Source organism: Heteronotia binoei, chromosome 4, assembly GCF_032191835.1.
Source record: "Heteronotia binoei isolate CCM8104 ecotype False Entrance Well chromosome 4, APGP_CSIRO_Hbin_v1, whole genome shotgun sequence".
NCBI lineage: Eukaryota > Metazoa > Chordata > Lepidosauria > Squamata > Gekkonidae > Heteronotia > Heteronotia binoei.
This window is the reverse complement of record NC_083226.1, coordinates 50,627,506-50,640,592: the sequence shown is the minus strand read 5'-3', so window position 1 is coordinate 50,640,592 and position 13,087 is coordinate 50,627,506. Positions and strand designations below refer to the sequence as shown.

Sequence of the window (13,087 nt, the reverse complement as noted above, 5' to 3'; positions counted from 1 at the left end):
CCACACTAATGCAATGCAAATCAAAGGTTTTCTGAATTTGTTAATTTTGCTGTTCTGCTATTGGATTTTAACTTTGTACCACTTTGCATTCTAAACCCCACAAGCTGTATGTAGCTCTGCTTACTGTACCTCATTCCTCGTCTGAAGAAGTGTGCATGCACACGAACGCTTACATTCTGAATAAAAGTTTGTTGGTCATAAAAGTGCTACTTGACTCTTGCTGTGTGCACTGGTATAGTTGGTCACAGATCCAGTCTGAGGTGTAGTGGACTTGGCTCTGAGTGAATGTTAAGACCTGATCAGAGATGTGGACACTGTTATTGGAAACACTGACCACAATTCTATTAAATTCAACATTCCGGTCAATGGAATTTACCCATAAAATCCAAAATGGTAGCATTTGGTTTCAAAAGAGGGAACTTTACAAAAATGAGGGGAACAGTAAAAATGGAGCTGAAAGAAAAACATAAGAGAGTAAAATCTCTAGAGGATGCTTGTAAGCTTTTAAAAACCACACTAATTGAAGCCTAAATAGAATGCGTTCCACAGGTTAAGAAAGGTTAAGGTTAAGATGCCATCAAGAGGGCCATCAGGATCCCCAGACTCCTCAGAGTACATGGTTTCAAGATACCTCCAAATAAGATATCCACACCACAAGATAAAGGGCAAACAAACATACTTCCACCTAATTAGTGGGCATTTCAATTAAATCCATGGGGCCTATTCACATTTATGATGCCACCACAGTGGGCATCCTTGGAGATTCCATATCCATGGTAACCTGCAAAAGAACTCACTAAATCCTACATTAGCCTTTGTCTGGGTTTCATTCTCGAGTTTGTGTGGGAGCAAGCAGGGAATACACATGTCTGGCGGGTTGTAGTAGGCAAGGTAGGTGGCTGCCTTGGGTGCCACCTTGCTACAAAGGCACCCTCTCCCACCGCCAGTGCATGCTCTCCTCCAAGCTTGACTTTCTAGCTGGGCTTGGAGGAGAACAGCCTTGCTCTGAGGCTGCCTCCTCTTGCAGGGGAGGCAGCCTCGGAGTAAGGCACAGCAGCCCTGTGGCCCCTTTTGTCCACCCGGTGCCCAGGTGGACAAAGGAGGCCTCGCGGCCTTGCTCCCAGCAAGGGGAGACAACCGTGGAGCGAGGCACAGCAGCCCCGCGACCCCTTTCATCCACTAGGCACCTGGGTGGACAAAAGAGACACCTTCGCCTCACTCCAACCCCCATCGGGGGGCTCAAACATCAGGGTGTCCTGGAGCAGCAGGGTGTCCTGGAGCAGCAAAAACCCCATTGCCGCCCCTGAATACATAGCTCCATTGCAGAGATGCCAGTGCAGAATATGGGGAAAAGAACCACCATGAGGAGCCCTGCACTTTTGAAGTGTATGTGTATAGTATGTTTTAGCTAGCAAAGGTCTGGGAAATTACAGTGATGAAACAGCAATTGTTATTTTCCACTGTGCACTTAACTATTCCAATTAGTTTACATCATTAGATAATAAAAGCCCTACCATGTTGGCAAATCTGAGGATTTTCATAGGTTGGATGTGGGCCACGCAGGATTAGTTTGCACTGTTTCTCTGGCATGGCACTGACTGATTCTGCTCTCCCTTGGTCACTGCTGGCCCCATCAGGCAAGAACTCCAGTTCTCTGCTGACAGGTTTTCCTGGGGGCTTAATGATCTCTACTGCTTCTCCTCAGGGCCCATTGTAGGAAGTCCTGGACAGTCAGTCCCCCCCCCCCGCTTCCCAAACAATGCTGCTTCGAAGCAAACAGTAAACTGTGAGAGACATTTTCATGAGACAAGTAATAGTAGTTAGTTCTCTTCAACTGACACAAAAGGAATGTTCATTTACAGCAGGGAGGGGCCAGTTGAACAGCAGCAGATAAACAGACTGGCACTATATAACGTATCAAGCCCCCTTTCCACCTGCAAACACTCTATTCGAATTAGGCTACAGTGGGTTCATGTGACAGAATGGACTCTATTCCATTCTATGGGCCCATTGGACAAATTGGAGTCCATTCTATACTATAAGCCCATCAGACAAAACGGACTCCATTGTATCCTATAGGCCCATAGGATGGATTGGAGTCCATTCTGTCCCATAGCTCCCAGCGCGGGTTCTTCCGCTTTCCCAGGCTCCTTCCTGCCCCCAGTCAGCTGGCCGGTGGGGGGAAGCCCCGTCCCCAGAGGACCATGTGCCTTTCCACTTCCGGAGGCTTCAGTCTCTGATAGAAAGGCTTCCTCTTGGGATGGAGTGGCTGTGTTACTTTGAAGAAGCTGGCAGCAACTCGTGAGTAGAGAGGCCAATCCCTCGCTTCAGAGTCGCCAGAAACCGGGGGGGGGGAAGGAAACGTCTGCTGAGCACTTCATTATTCCCTATGTGGAGATCGATTCTCATAGGGTATAATGGGGAATTGATCTGGAGGTTTCGGGGGCTCTGGGGAAGCTGTTTTTTGAGGTAGAGGCACCAAATTTTTTCCTTCCTTCCTTCCTTCCTTCCTTCCTTCCTTCCTTCCTTCCTTCCTTCCTTCCTTCCTTCCTTCCTTCCTTCCTTCCTTCCTTCCTTCCTTCCTTCCTTCCTTTCTTTCTTTTTCTCTATCTTCCTTTCTTCCTGCCACCTACACATTCATCACTTCCCCCACTCCAATATTTTTCTCATGTTGTATTTTTTCCTACAATGGACTTTACTGCTAGTTACGAACATATTTCCAGTGTTCTTTAGCAGTTTGGCTTGTTAACAGCTGTTCACTTAAGGGAGTGTGCTTTACCTCACCTCCCCCCCCCCCAAAAAAAGAAAAAATTCTGCTTTTCCATCGCTAACCTGCTTAACAACTTTCTGAAACAGACATTTTGGAACTATGCTGAAATTAGATATACAAGACCATGTTACTTAATAATGTTATAGCTATGTCCATTTATCTTATATTTTTAAATTAGCTTGTAGGAAATGCAGTAATTTACAGCAGATGATTTGATTGCGTATACTTCTTACACTTGCCATATGGTCAGGTAATGAAGGCTGTCATCTCGTTATTGCTGAATGACAAACATCATGTTAAAATAATAACACAGAACAGGAAATGCTCACATTCATTTATCTTAAGGTAGAGTGAGTAATTGAAATAATTTGAGTGCTACAGTAGAGGATGTCACACCTATCATCTGTGTTTCAGGGTAATGTTGTTTGCCAGGTACACTATAATTTTTACCTCTACGGATATAAAGTATTATCATGAAACCTTAGGGTATAAACCTTGACGACCTGCATTGCATCCTTTCAACTACTGTAAATGATTCAGTCTTCTACTTAAATAAAGAAAAATCTCTCTTTCAAAACTGAGGGAAGAAATTACTTAAGTAGGAAGGGTTTTATAGTGTAGGCTAACTGAATAACTGATTGGTAAACCTGTAAAATAAGCATGGACACAGAAGAACAGTAACTGTGTTGTATGTATTGGCCAGGTTTATAAGAAGGTGACGCATTGCTGTCTCTGGTGAATGCCAATGGTTGGACGGTGGTAGGGAAGTAACAATAACTGAGAGCTGTTGTAATCTCTTCCAGAGTGTCTTCTAACTGTTTTCATTAAAAAAGGCACAATGCTGCTTCTTTCAATACTAAAAACACTGATAAAGCCCAGATAATGGTTTATTAGCATTGAAACATCCAGTTTGTCATCAAAACCAGAATAATATTTTTAAAATAAATTTTATTTTGCATTTTAAGGGAATACAGAATAGAGAAAAAGGGAATGGGGAAAAACACACAAGAAATATAATTATTAGAAACACAGCATAAAGGACAATTTTAAAGATATTAAGAAAAGTATATAGCATAATAGCTTAAAAATGTGACATTATATATGAGATGTTATGGATTAAAATATATATGGCATCATAGCTAAAAATGTAACATAATAGCTTAAAAATCAATGTCATGACCTACTCAATATATTCTACCATTTTCTCATAGTATCGTTTTAATCCTGTCTTATCAATCTTATTATATGATATCACGTAAATGTTATAAAATTTTATATAATTTTCACACAGTTTATTATAATAAAAATCACATAATAATACCATTGTTGTTTCTTATTAAAACTGTCATGTAGTATTATCATATACTATAAAACCATTCAAACATGTAACTAGATAAATTGATTACAATATAGAAGACACACTAATTATTTTCAAATTCATCTTTCAGTCTTTGATTAATGTAGTTTGTCAGTTTTACCATAACTGCATATTCTTGCATCTTCTGTGTCCAATTCACAAGAATTGGGCAACCCTCGTTTTTCCACTTAGCTGCAAGTACTGCTCTTGCTGCAGTTAATATGTATCTGAACAGCTCATGCATTGTTCTGTCTGCATTCACCTGTAGGACTTCTAGTAGCATGCTGGATCAGACCTGTTGTCCATCTAGTCCAGCATCCTGTCTCACACAGAGGCTAATTAGTTCATCCAGAGGTCCAACAACAGGGCATGCAGTCTGAGGCCTTCCCATGATGCTGCCTCTTGCACATGGATTCACAGGCTGACTGCCTTTGAACATGGGGGTTCTCTTTAGTTACCATGGCTAGTAGCCACTGATATACCTATTCTTCATTAATCTGTCTAATCACCTTTTAAAACTCTCTATACCTGTTGCCATCACTCTCCTCTTGCAGAAAATTCCACATTTTATTCACTTGTTGTGTAAAGAAGTATTTCCTAAGATGGAGTTTGCCTTTTTCATTGCTGCAGCACACTGGACTTACACTTTCATTGAGCTATCTACTTATAACCCCAAGATTCTCAGTCTCAGCAAGTTCAGACCCCATTAGCCTGTACTTGGTTGGGATTTTTTTGTCCTAGTGTGTATCACCTTACACTTACAAACATTGAATTTCATTCGCCACATTTTTGGCCCAATTTGATATAGTATTCCTTTAAATATGATAGATGATTTCTAGAGTATATGACATATTTGACAATGAACCACTTTGATATTCTGTATTTCTTTTGCATTAACAGCATTGTTTCCAGACTCTGCTTCCTAAATTCTAGACTCTTTTTTCATATCCCAAATCTAATTATTGTTCTGAGAATATTGCCACATGCAAGCCCTTCCCTCACTGTGCTCATGTGCCAAGTATTGGTTTTGATGGTGAACAAATCAATGGTACTCTTCAGAGTCTACAGGTCATCTATCACAAGAGATATTCAGGCAGGTTTTATAAAACCATGAAGTATTAATACACCCTAGAATTGCCTTATATTGGCTAGTTCTGGGAGTGAACTGTAGAAAAGTATTCCTGTATTACAGCTGGTAGTTTGATTTCTATGTGGAATTCTTTAGAAAACACATACAGGCCTCAGATTCAGTGAGAGCTCACAGTAGCACAGCTCCTGAACCTTTCTGAGCATTCCACCTCCTTGTCCTTGGAATTGTATGTGCAGCTGCATAACAATCCCTGGATGAGCTCCACGACCTATTTTTCTACAAAACGACCCCTGCACATATATATGGAATTCTTTGGAAAACACTGTTTCAGTTTATAGATATTTGCATTAAAATGTCTAAAACTAAATATATATTGAGGAATGACAGCTGTATAATAATGAGGTTTGGCAAATATTGTCTAATTTCATCCACACCTTTGTCAGTATCACTTTGTCAAGAATTTCTGGCTTCTTTTACCATCTGCCCTTGCTCAACAGATGTATTATTGCAGTTCAAATGTGTTCATCTACAGTACCTTGAAATTATTTTTCAATTAGGTACTTGAAATAGCTTTTGTCCTTGTACTTAATGCACATTAATGTTTATAAAGTATATACAACATTAGAACATTAAGGCGAGATTGGCTGTAATCTAACAAGTTAAAATTGATTTTAAAAAATGACTGTTCTCTTTTAGGTTTCCCAGTTGGAAAGAAGGCTGAAAGGGTTTGAGAAGGAATCAAGTCAATTGTTGGAAGTTAACGAAGGGTTAATAAAGGACAACAGTGATCTGAAAGTATCTCTTAAGCAGCACAGAGAAGAAGCAGAGGCCAGAAAGTGGGAGGTGGAGAAGCTACTGCAAAAGATCAAAGAAATAAAGCAGGACAAAGCAGAGCTTCAGTTAATGATAGATGGGCTGATGGGAGAGGTCACCTCTCTGAAGAGGCAAGTGGCAGAAGCCAACACACTGAGAAATGAAAATGAGGATCTGCTGAGTCAGATGAGGCAAATGCAGGCTTCCCTGAATAAAGCAAGGATGGTGGATACTATGGCCACAGTGGAGGCAACCTGTCGGCCATGTAAATGTAAGACTGCTAACTCCAAAGTAAAGTGGAAAACAGGGAAGAAAAAGAGCTCTGTGAAACGTCACCAATCTTTCCTCAATCAGTCCATCAAGGTTATGAGCGGTGCATTTGAGAACTTCAGTAAGGACGGCTGGGAGGATATGAGTGAAAGCAGGTACGACTCTCATTAACTTAGCTCTGTAGAGGGGGACACTGCATATGTAAAGCACTAGCAAATAGAGATTGAATTTCAACTACTGTCGATTTGGTATTCAGAAAAAATACTGTCAGAGCCTTTGAAATATCTTGGGAGGCCTTGTTCTGAGTTTATTGACTGAAATCTGCATGCAAAATTAGCCACAACTGCATGAGTATTTGAATAGGTGCCAGGAAACCCAAAAGAAGGCAATGCTTGATTTCTTCCAGTGATGCTATTTTCATGCAGTCATGAGGCTTGAAATTGACAGTTTGGCAGGTTGATTTAATTTGCTGGCCCTTTGCATATTCACCACTGACAGCTAAGGATTCCCAGGCAAGCCTATAGAGTTGGTTTAGTTATCTTGTGACATGCCAACCCAGGAGGAGAAACATTTCCCCCTGTAATTTAGTTAGATAAATTTTGAATGACCCATTTCGGCTTGCTACCAGATGTCTACAAGCTGTTGAACATCCTTTAAATTAAGGACCAGCCACACTAATTATTGCATGTATGTTTTATGTGCAGTCATTGTACTAACTTTAATTGAAGGACTGGTTGAAAATTAGGCCAGTAAAGGTAAGTCAGATTTCACAGGCACAAAGCAAACAAAACTGGCAAGAATGAAGTTTCTGTATCCTGTCAAAGCCGATGGTGAAACGCTGCTTAGCTTAGTGATTTTTTTTCTTTCCATTTTAAACATAATTCAGAATACTTCAGACATTACCCACTTTTAGGCCTTTCCCACATTTTAGAGTAATGTACACATTAGCTGAATAATTTTCAGCTTTCCTGAGAGGTTTCAAATATGTAAGAAGAAATCTTACTAATGTTGTAAAACTGAATCAATTTGTAGGACTGCTTTGCATCTAATTCAAGCTGACTTGTATATTAAAATTACATAAAGTCAGGATGGACAATAATTATCCCCTTTAGTCAAATGAATGAAAACATTATCAATTTAGAACATTTGTAGTGTAAGTTCATATATGGAGGTTGATGTGGTGGCCTTTCTAGCCAAATAATAATTTTAGAGTTTTAGATACAAATATGTATATATTTGTTAATTAACACTGACGAACTAAGCGTATTCAAGCTTGAGTGTAATTTATTATCAGATATTAGCTATGTCATCTAGGGATCAGATTTCTTCTGTAATAGATTGTCCATTTCCAAATTGTACTTGTAGAAATAAATCTGTTTACAGGAGATAATAGAATTGTAACACTAACTTGTTGATACATAAGTAATCGTATCTCTGGAAACACTGATAGTTTCTGGCCACTCACGCATCAAGCTCCCATGATTAATTGTTAGGCATTCAAACCTGAATTTGTGAATGACATTACCCATTATGAATGTTCAAGCACTATAACACTTAGTTAATTGGCTTCATATTTTACCACTTGCGTTTTATTAATTTACCATTTGCTTATTATTTTACAGTAGCTTAAGTAGAGTTTCTGCAAAATGTATGGACCATTTTTAATTTCCATGTTGTTACCCTTATTCATTTTATAGCTGTTTCATAAAGTATTTTACCAAATTACATAATCTGTACTGAAATCCCATATTCTGAACAGCAACATTTGCTAATACAGAAAGTTGTTTATATATTCTCCCTACTCCAGTAACACAAAGATAAAGCATGACCCAAGCTGGAACTCCTTTTCAAATTAGTGGAAGGCTCTGCCAGGGGTCATTTTTCTCAAACAGACTTGACTTTAATCATGTGAGCAAATCTCAAGCTCCCTCTGCCCCTAGCTAGGGGGGAAATAATGTTGGGCTGAATCTGGTTTATCTTGTCTTTAGAATGAAATGGACACAGATCTTAAGATCAGGGAGATTCCATACAAATAGATTCAGTATAGCCTGTTTAGAACATTGCATGCAGCACACGATAAGCGGGAAGCAGGACAGGGATCCAAGACTTATTCCCATTATAAACCTTTTATCTAGAAAAAGTGGGCCCATTATTGCATTTTTGTGACATAGATTTGCCCCTGTGTATAGACACGGAGGTTCCCCTAGCCTCCTATGCATTCACATTATGAGGGGATCCAAGAGTACTGATAGTGACCTACAGGGATTAGATACGCTGATTCAGCGCTCTTAGGATGCAAAACTAATTCTCTCCAAATACATGTTTAGTATATATGTTTAGTATTTAATGGAAGAATATTTCAGTTTGAAGTATTTAAGGCCAACTTGAACACTGTCAGATTTCAAGAACCAAAGTGCTATGATTTTAAAATGAACTGACCATTGTTATTGAATAATTATTGGTGTTATTCATTTAAAATATTTATGTTCCACCTTTCTACCCAGTTAAGGCCATGAAGCCATCGAACTGATAAAAGCAGTTTTAGAAGGACATTAAAATAAATGTTAAAAACAGTACATATTAAGAGTTAAGAATAGTTAATATATGTAAACCTTATATTGTAAAGTAGGAATTAAAACACACAGGAAGGAGGATTAATAAGGAAATACCAAATAGAACAAAAAGTTAAATAACTTTTATATTCTTAGAAATAGGATTTTTGATAAATTTGGCAGTAGGAGAAAGTGGATTCCAAAATTGCAGCCTTGTATTTGTGGAGCTGCAGGACGTAGCCTGCTGTGAAATTAAGAGAAGAATCAGTAGGTTCCATTTGTATTCCAACTGAACTCTCTTTCAGGCCAAGTCCTCCATAACCTGTCAAAAGTTGTCATACTTGGTTACTGAAAATTTAATGCCCGAAATGTGCACGTCTTAGTCCCCAGAGAAAAGATTAATGCTTTCCAAGACAGTTGCGCAATATGCACCTTACTTTCAGGGGAAAAGGAATCACTTTATTCTTTATTTTTAGATATATTTGCAGTGTCTAAGGGTCAGGAGGTGAATGGTCCTCAGACTCCAAGGCAATAATGCAAAAAACTTCCATGGAGAAAGAGCAGTAGAAAGTAAATGTTTCCATTTGCATGCTGTAAGTGGAAATAATCTAAAAAGGGAGAAAGAAATTTTATTTTTTACTTCAGATGAACAGTTTTTTTAACATTTTCTTTTGCTTAACTATTCATAGAAATTTGTTAAATGTGTACTTTTTTCTTTTTTTTTTTTTGTTTATTTGAGGTTCATTTGATGGTTGCTTTATTTGCCCCTTTATTGAACAGTGAAAGACTTTTTTGCTGATTTCCCATTTGTAGTGACTCTGAAATACCAACTTCTGAAAGTCTGGGGACTTTCATTGCAAAAACAGCCCAAGAGATTCCAATGATAGGCAAAAAGGATGAGCAAGAACAAAATAAGTCTGAAGAGAGCAATCTACCTTCCTGTACTGTGCATTTAGATGGCACAAACAAGTCATATATAAAGGTGAAGTATGATTTGAGCACATTTACTTGTGCTGTCTCTTCAGTGTTGTAAGTGATTACATAATGTTAATGATTTTTTTTTCTTTCGTTGAGGTGGGGTGCATTGTTATTTGGGAAACATATACCAATTTCCATTGCATTACATTATAATAACTATATATTGTTCTAAATACTATACCAATATATTGTTCTTTAAAGGTGCTAAATCAGAAAAATCTGTTCCTATATATTGTGTTGCATTACAAACACTAATCCCATGTATTAGTCTAAAAAAGAAATGTTTTAAAATACAGAGGATGTTATAGCCTTTCTTGGTGAGGATGGGTTTACATATATAATGAGATAAAGGTGCCACTGGAGTCTAACTTTGTTCTGTTGCTTCAGAAAATCATATGGAAATACTTTCTGTCATTGGAAATTTCTAGTGGATCCAAGCCATTGTCTGTTCCTTCAAGTACAATCAGAAAGATAACCATACATAACATCTGCAAACTCTTTTGCTATCATTTAAGAGACTGTAACATTATGTAACTACCATGGCTCACTGTGTCTGCATGTCATGGTTCTCTCATAATATTTATCATGAGTAACCATGTGGATTGAAAGAATGACTCAGAACTAAAGCGTAGTCATTGAAATTCAAAAAGAATCCCACTGAATCAGACAAAAGGTCAATTTAGGCCAACATACATATCCTATGGCCTCTCTCATTGGCTTCTTGTTTTAGATATATTTAAATATATTGTTTTTAAGTTTTAGTATAATTTTTAGAAATATGCTTCTTAATTTTTTTAATGCATCATAAATTTGTGTTAGTTTTGTCAGATCCTGTTTTCTTTGTCTTCTTTTCATCAGTACTACAACTTTTTGAAAAGGAAACATTCTGGTCTTTTATGGCTTCTTTGACTCTGCTTGTTAACCATGTTTGCATCTTAGGGATTAATGATAGCTCTTCTAATCTGTAGTATATATTCTGTCCAAATTTCTATTATTGTGGTTTTAAATAACTTTGAAGTGTCTTAAAGAGATTTCACTCTCTTTTAACTCTCTTTTGACTACTCCCCTTAACCCTTTGAGACGTGTCCTCCTTTGAAATCAATATCATCTTGTTGGACTTTTTCTAGCCAACTATGGAAGGAATTCACTCACTGTGAATTCACTCAGCCCAAGGATTCTCTTGCAAGATGGTGTCAAAATGGCATGGCATCCAGCAGTGGAGAAGAAGCAATTATGCTGCTCTGAAAAATTCTGAATGAGCTCTTAAGCAATCTTTGGATGAAGTCAGTCAGCCACAACATTGTCTTTTTCACCCATTCTATTCTAGTGCACACTCATGCTGAACTCAGTGATACTCACTTTGATATTACAGAAAGAGGATAATAACTATAAAGCTCCACAGAAGAGCTAATATTTCCTTCATGTATTTGTATGTATTCTAACTTAACTGGTAAAACATATCAGCTTCATATCATTCTGTGGTGAATGCCAGTATTTGTTATCCAGTAGTTTTCTAGTTAGGCACCTTTCTCATATACTTACTGCTGTCACTTTACTGTCATGCTTAGTAGTCTCTTATATACTCAGATCTTAAGAATCTGGAATAATCTACTAGTAGCAATCCAATAAGTTGCTTTTCCCTTCAAGTGTCACTCCTGATCATTTGTTGACGCAGGAACGAAGATGCTTCAACTTTTAAAAATTTATGTGCACTCTGTCCTTTTTATGTCTGCCATAGGACAAAGGTGTAGAACTAGCCCCTTTCCAAAAGAAGAAGACCCTTAATTCTGTCCATGTTAGTAAAGGTAAGAATCATATATACTTTTTGCGCTAGCTATTTAAAGCAAAATGATATTTGTATTTGTTCTCATCTGTATGGATAGTTTAATGTCACACCTGTTAATATCACACCTGTTTCTCTTTCCTCACCACATTCCTTTACCTTGATTTTGAGCATTAAAATTATAGTTTATATTAGGCCAATTAATTTGTTGGGGGAGTTTGAGCAATTATGGCGGATGAACAGGGTCCAAATGCTATTAATGTGCAGTGCTAGATGTTCTGACTGCAACTTTTCTGTCTTCCTGAAGTCCACATCGTCTTGATAAAGATGGTGGTAGTATTAGATGGTCAAGTGACGAGTAAACCAGTGCTGATGCAATATACTGTGAACAGTGTTCCTTCTAAGCTGAGTTAGCACGAGCTAGCTCACAGATTTTTAGCCTCCAACTCACACATTTCTGTCTTAGCTCAGGAAAGATGACCTCAGAGCACACTAATTTGTGCCAGTAGTTCACAAAGTAGAATTTTTGCTCACAAGACTCTGTGGCTTAGAGGGAACATTGACTGTGAATGTGAATGATTCAATATACTATTAATATTCTCATTATAGTACTGAGGAAATCCCTAAGGAAAAGAGTAGGGAAGCACTTCATGCTGAAAGGTCTTTTATAGTCTTAAGATGTCTTTCAGATTGCCTTTTAGAAACTTGGCGTGTTGGTGGAGTATGGATTGCCTACTGGAGAATACACAGATGTTTTCAAAGTGATCTTGTGTGCTGTTCTGGAATGTGTGGTCTATGCTTCCAGGTCAGGATGGGAGGTAGATATGTAGAAAAGAAGAAACATTGCCTCTAGGAATGCACTTTTCTTGCTATTTCCCACATGCTGTGTGTCAACAGAAGGGAGTGTGGTTTTTTTGTTTTCTAAGCTCTATATAGAGACTTAACAATTCTGACTGCTGTCTCACAAATGGTGGGCTGTGAAATGAGCCATTGCTCTTCTAAGTTAGCTTTCTCCCTCAGATTGAAAAACAGTTGATCTGCATGGTCTCCTGCAGCTCATATCTTATCTAACAGAGAAACATTCTTGCCACCCTTTGGTACCACACCAACAACTTGATTGGTAGTATGCCGTGAAAGAGAGGCCCCATTTAGAGGGAACCCTCAGCTTTTTACCTCCTGTTCTGTGTTACCTTTTGCAACATAGTTCCTGATTAAGGAGCACCAGGAGAGGAGAAAGACAAGAATATCTAATTATGAGTAAATGTACCTGTACTTTAGTCAAGCCCTTGTCTAGTTTTTGTTTGTTTTTGTCTTTTTTGGGTTTACCAGCTGCAGCTGCCAATCAGAACTCTTTTATCCTTGGCCTGAAACTGAGCTCTCAGATCAGCTAATCATCCAGAACAGCTTTCTGGTTACCACTTAATGATAGATGTTGACCTCTGTCCTGCTAGATTGTCTGCTTTTCTGGTTCATA

At 38.3% G+C, this 13,087-nt stretch overlaps 1 protein-coding gene across 1 annotated transcript in view; it reads left to right on the top strand.

The window, feature by feature from the left end:
* CNTLN (centlein) overlaps window positions 1–13,087 on the top strand; it is a 380,111-nt gene that overhangs the window by 252,832 nt on the left and 114,192 nt on the right. The window contains exons 15-17 of the mRNA XM_060236541.1: window positions 5,914–6,455; window positions 9,666–9,834; window positions 11,569–11,635. Coding sequence (XP_060092524.1) covers window positions 5,914–6,455; window positions 9,666–9,834; window positions 11,569–11,635 — 778 coding nt within the window. The remainder of the gene's footprint in view (window positions 1–5,913; window positions 6,456–9,665; window positions 9,835–11,568; window positions 11,636–13,087) is intronic.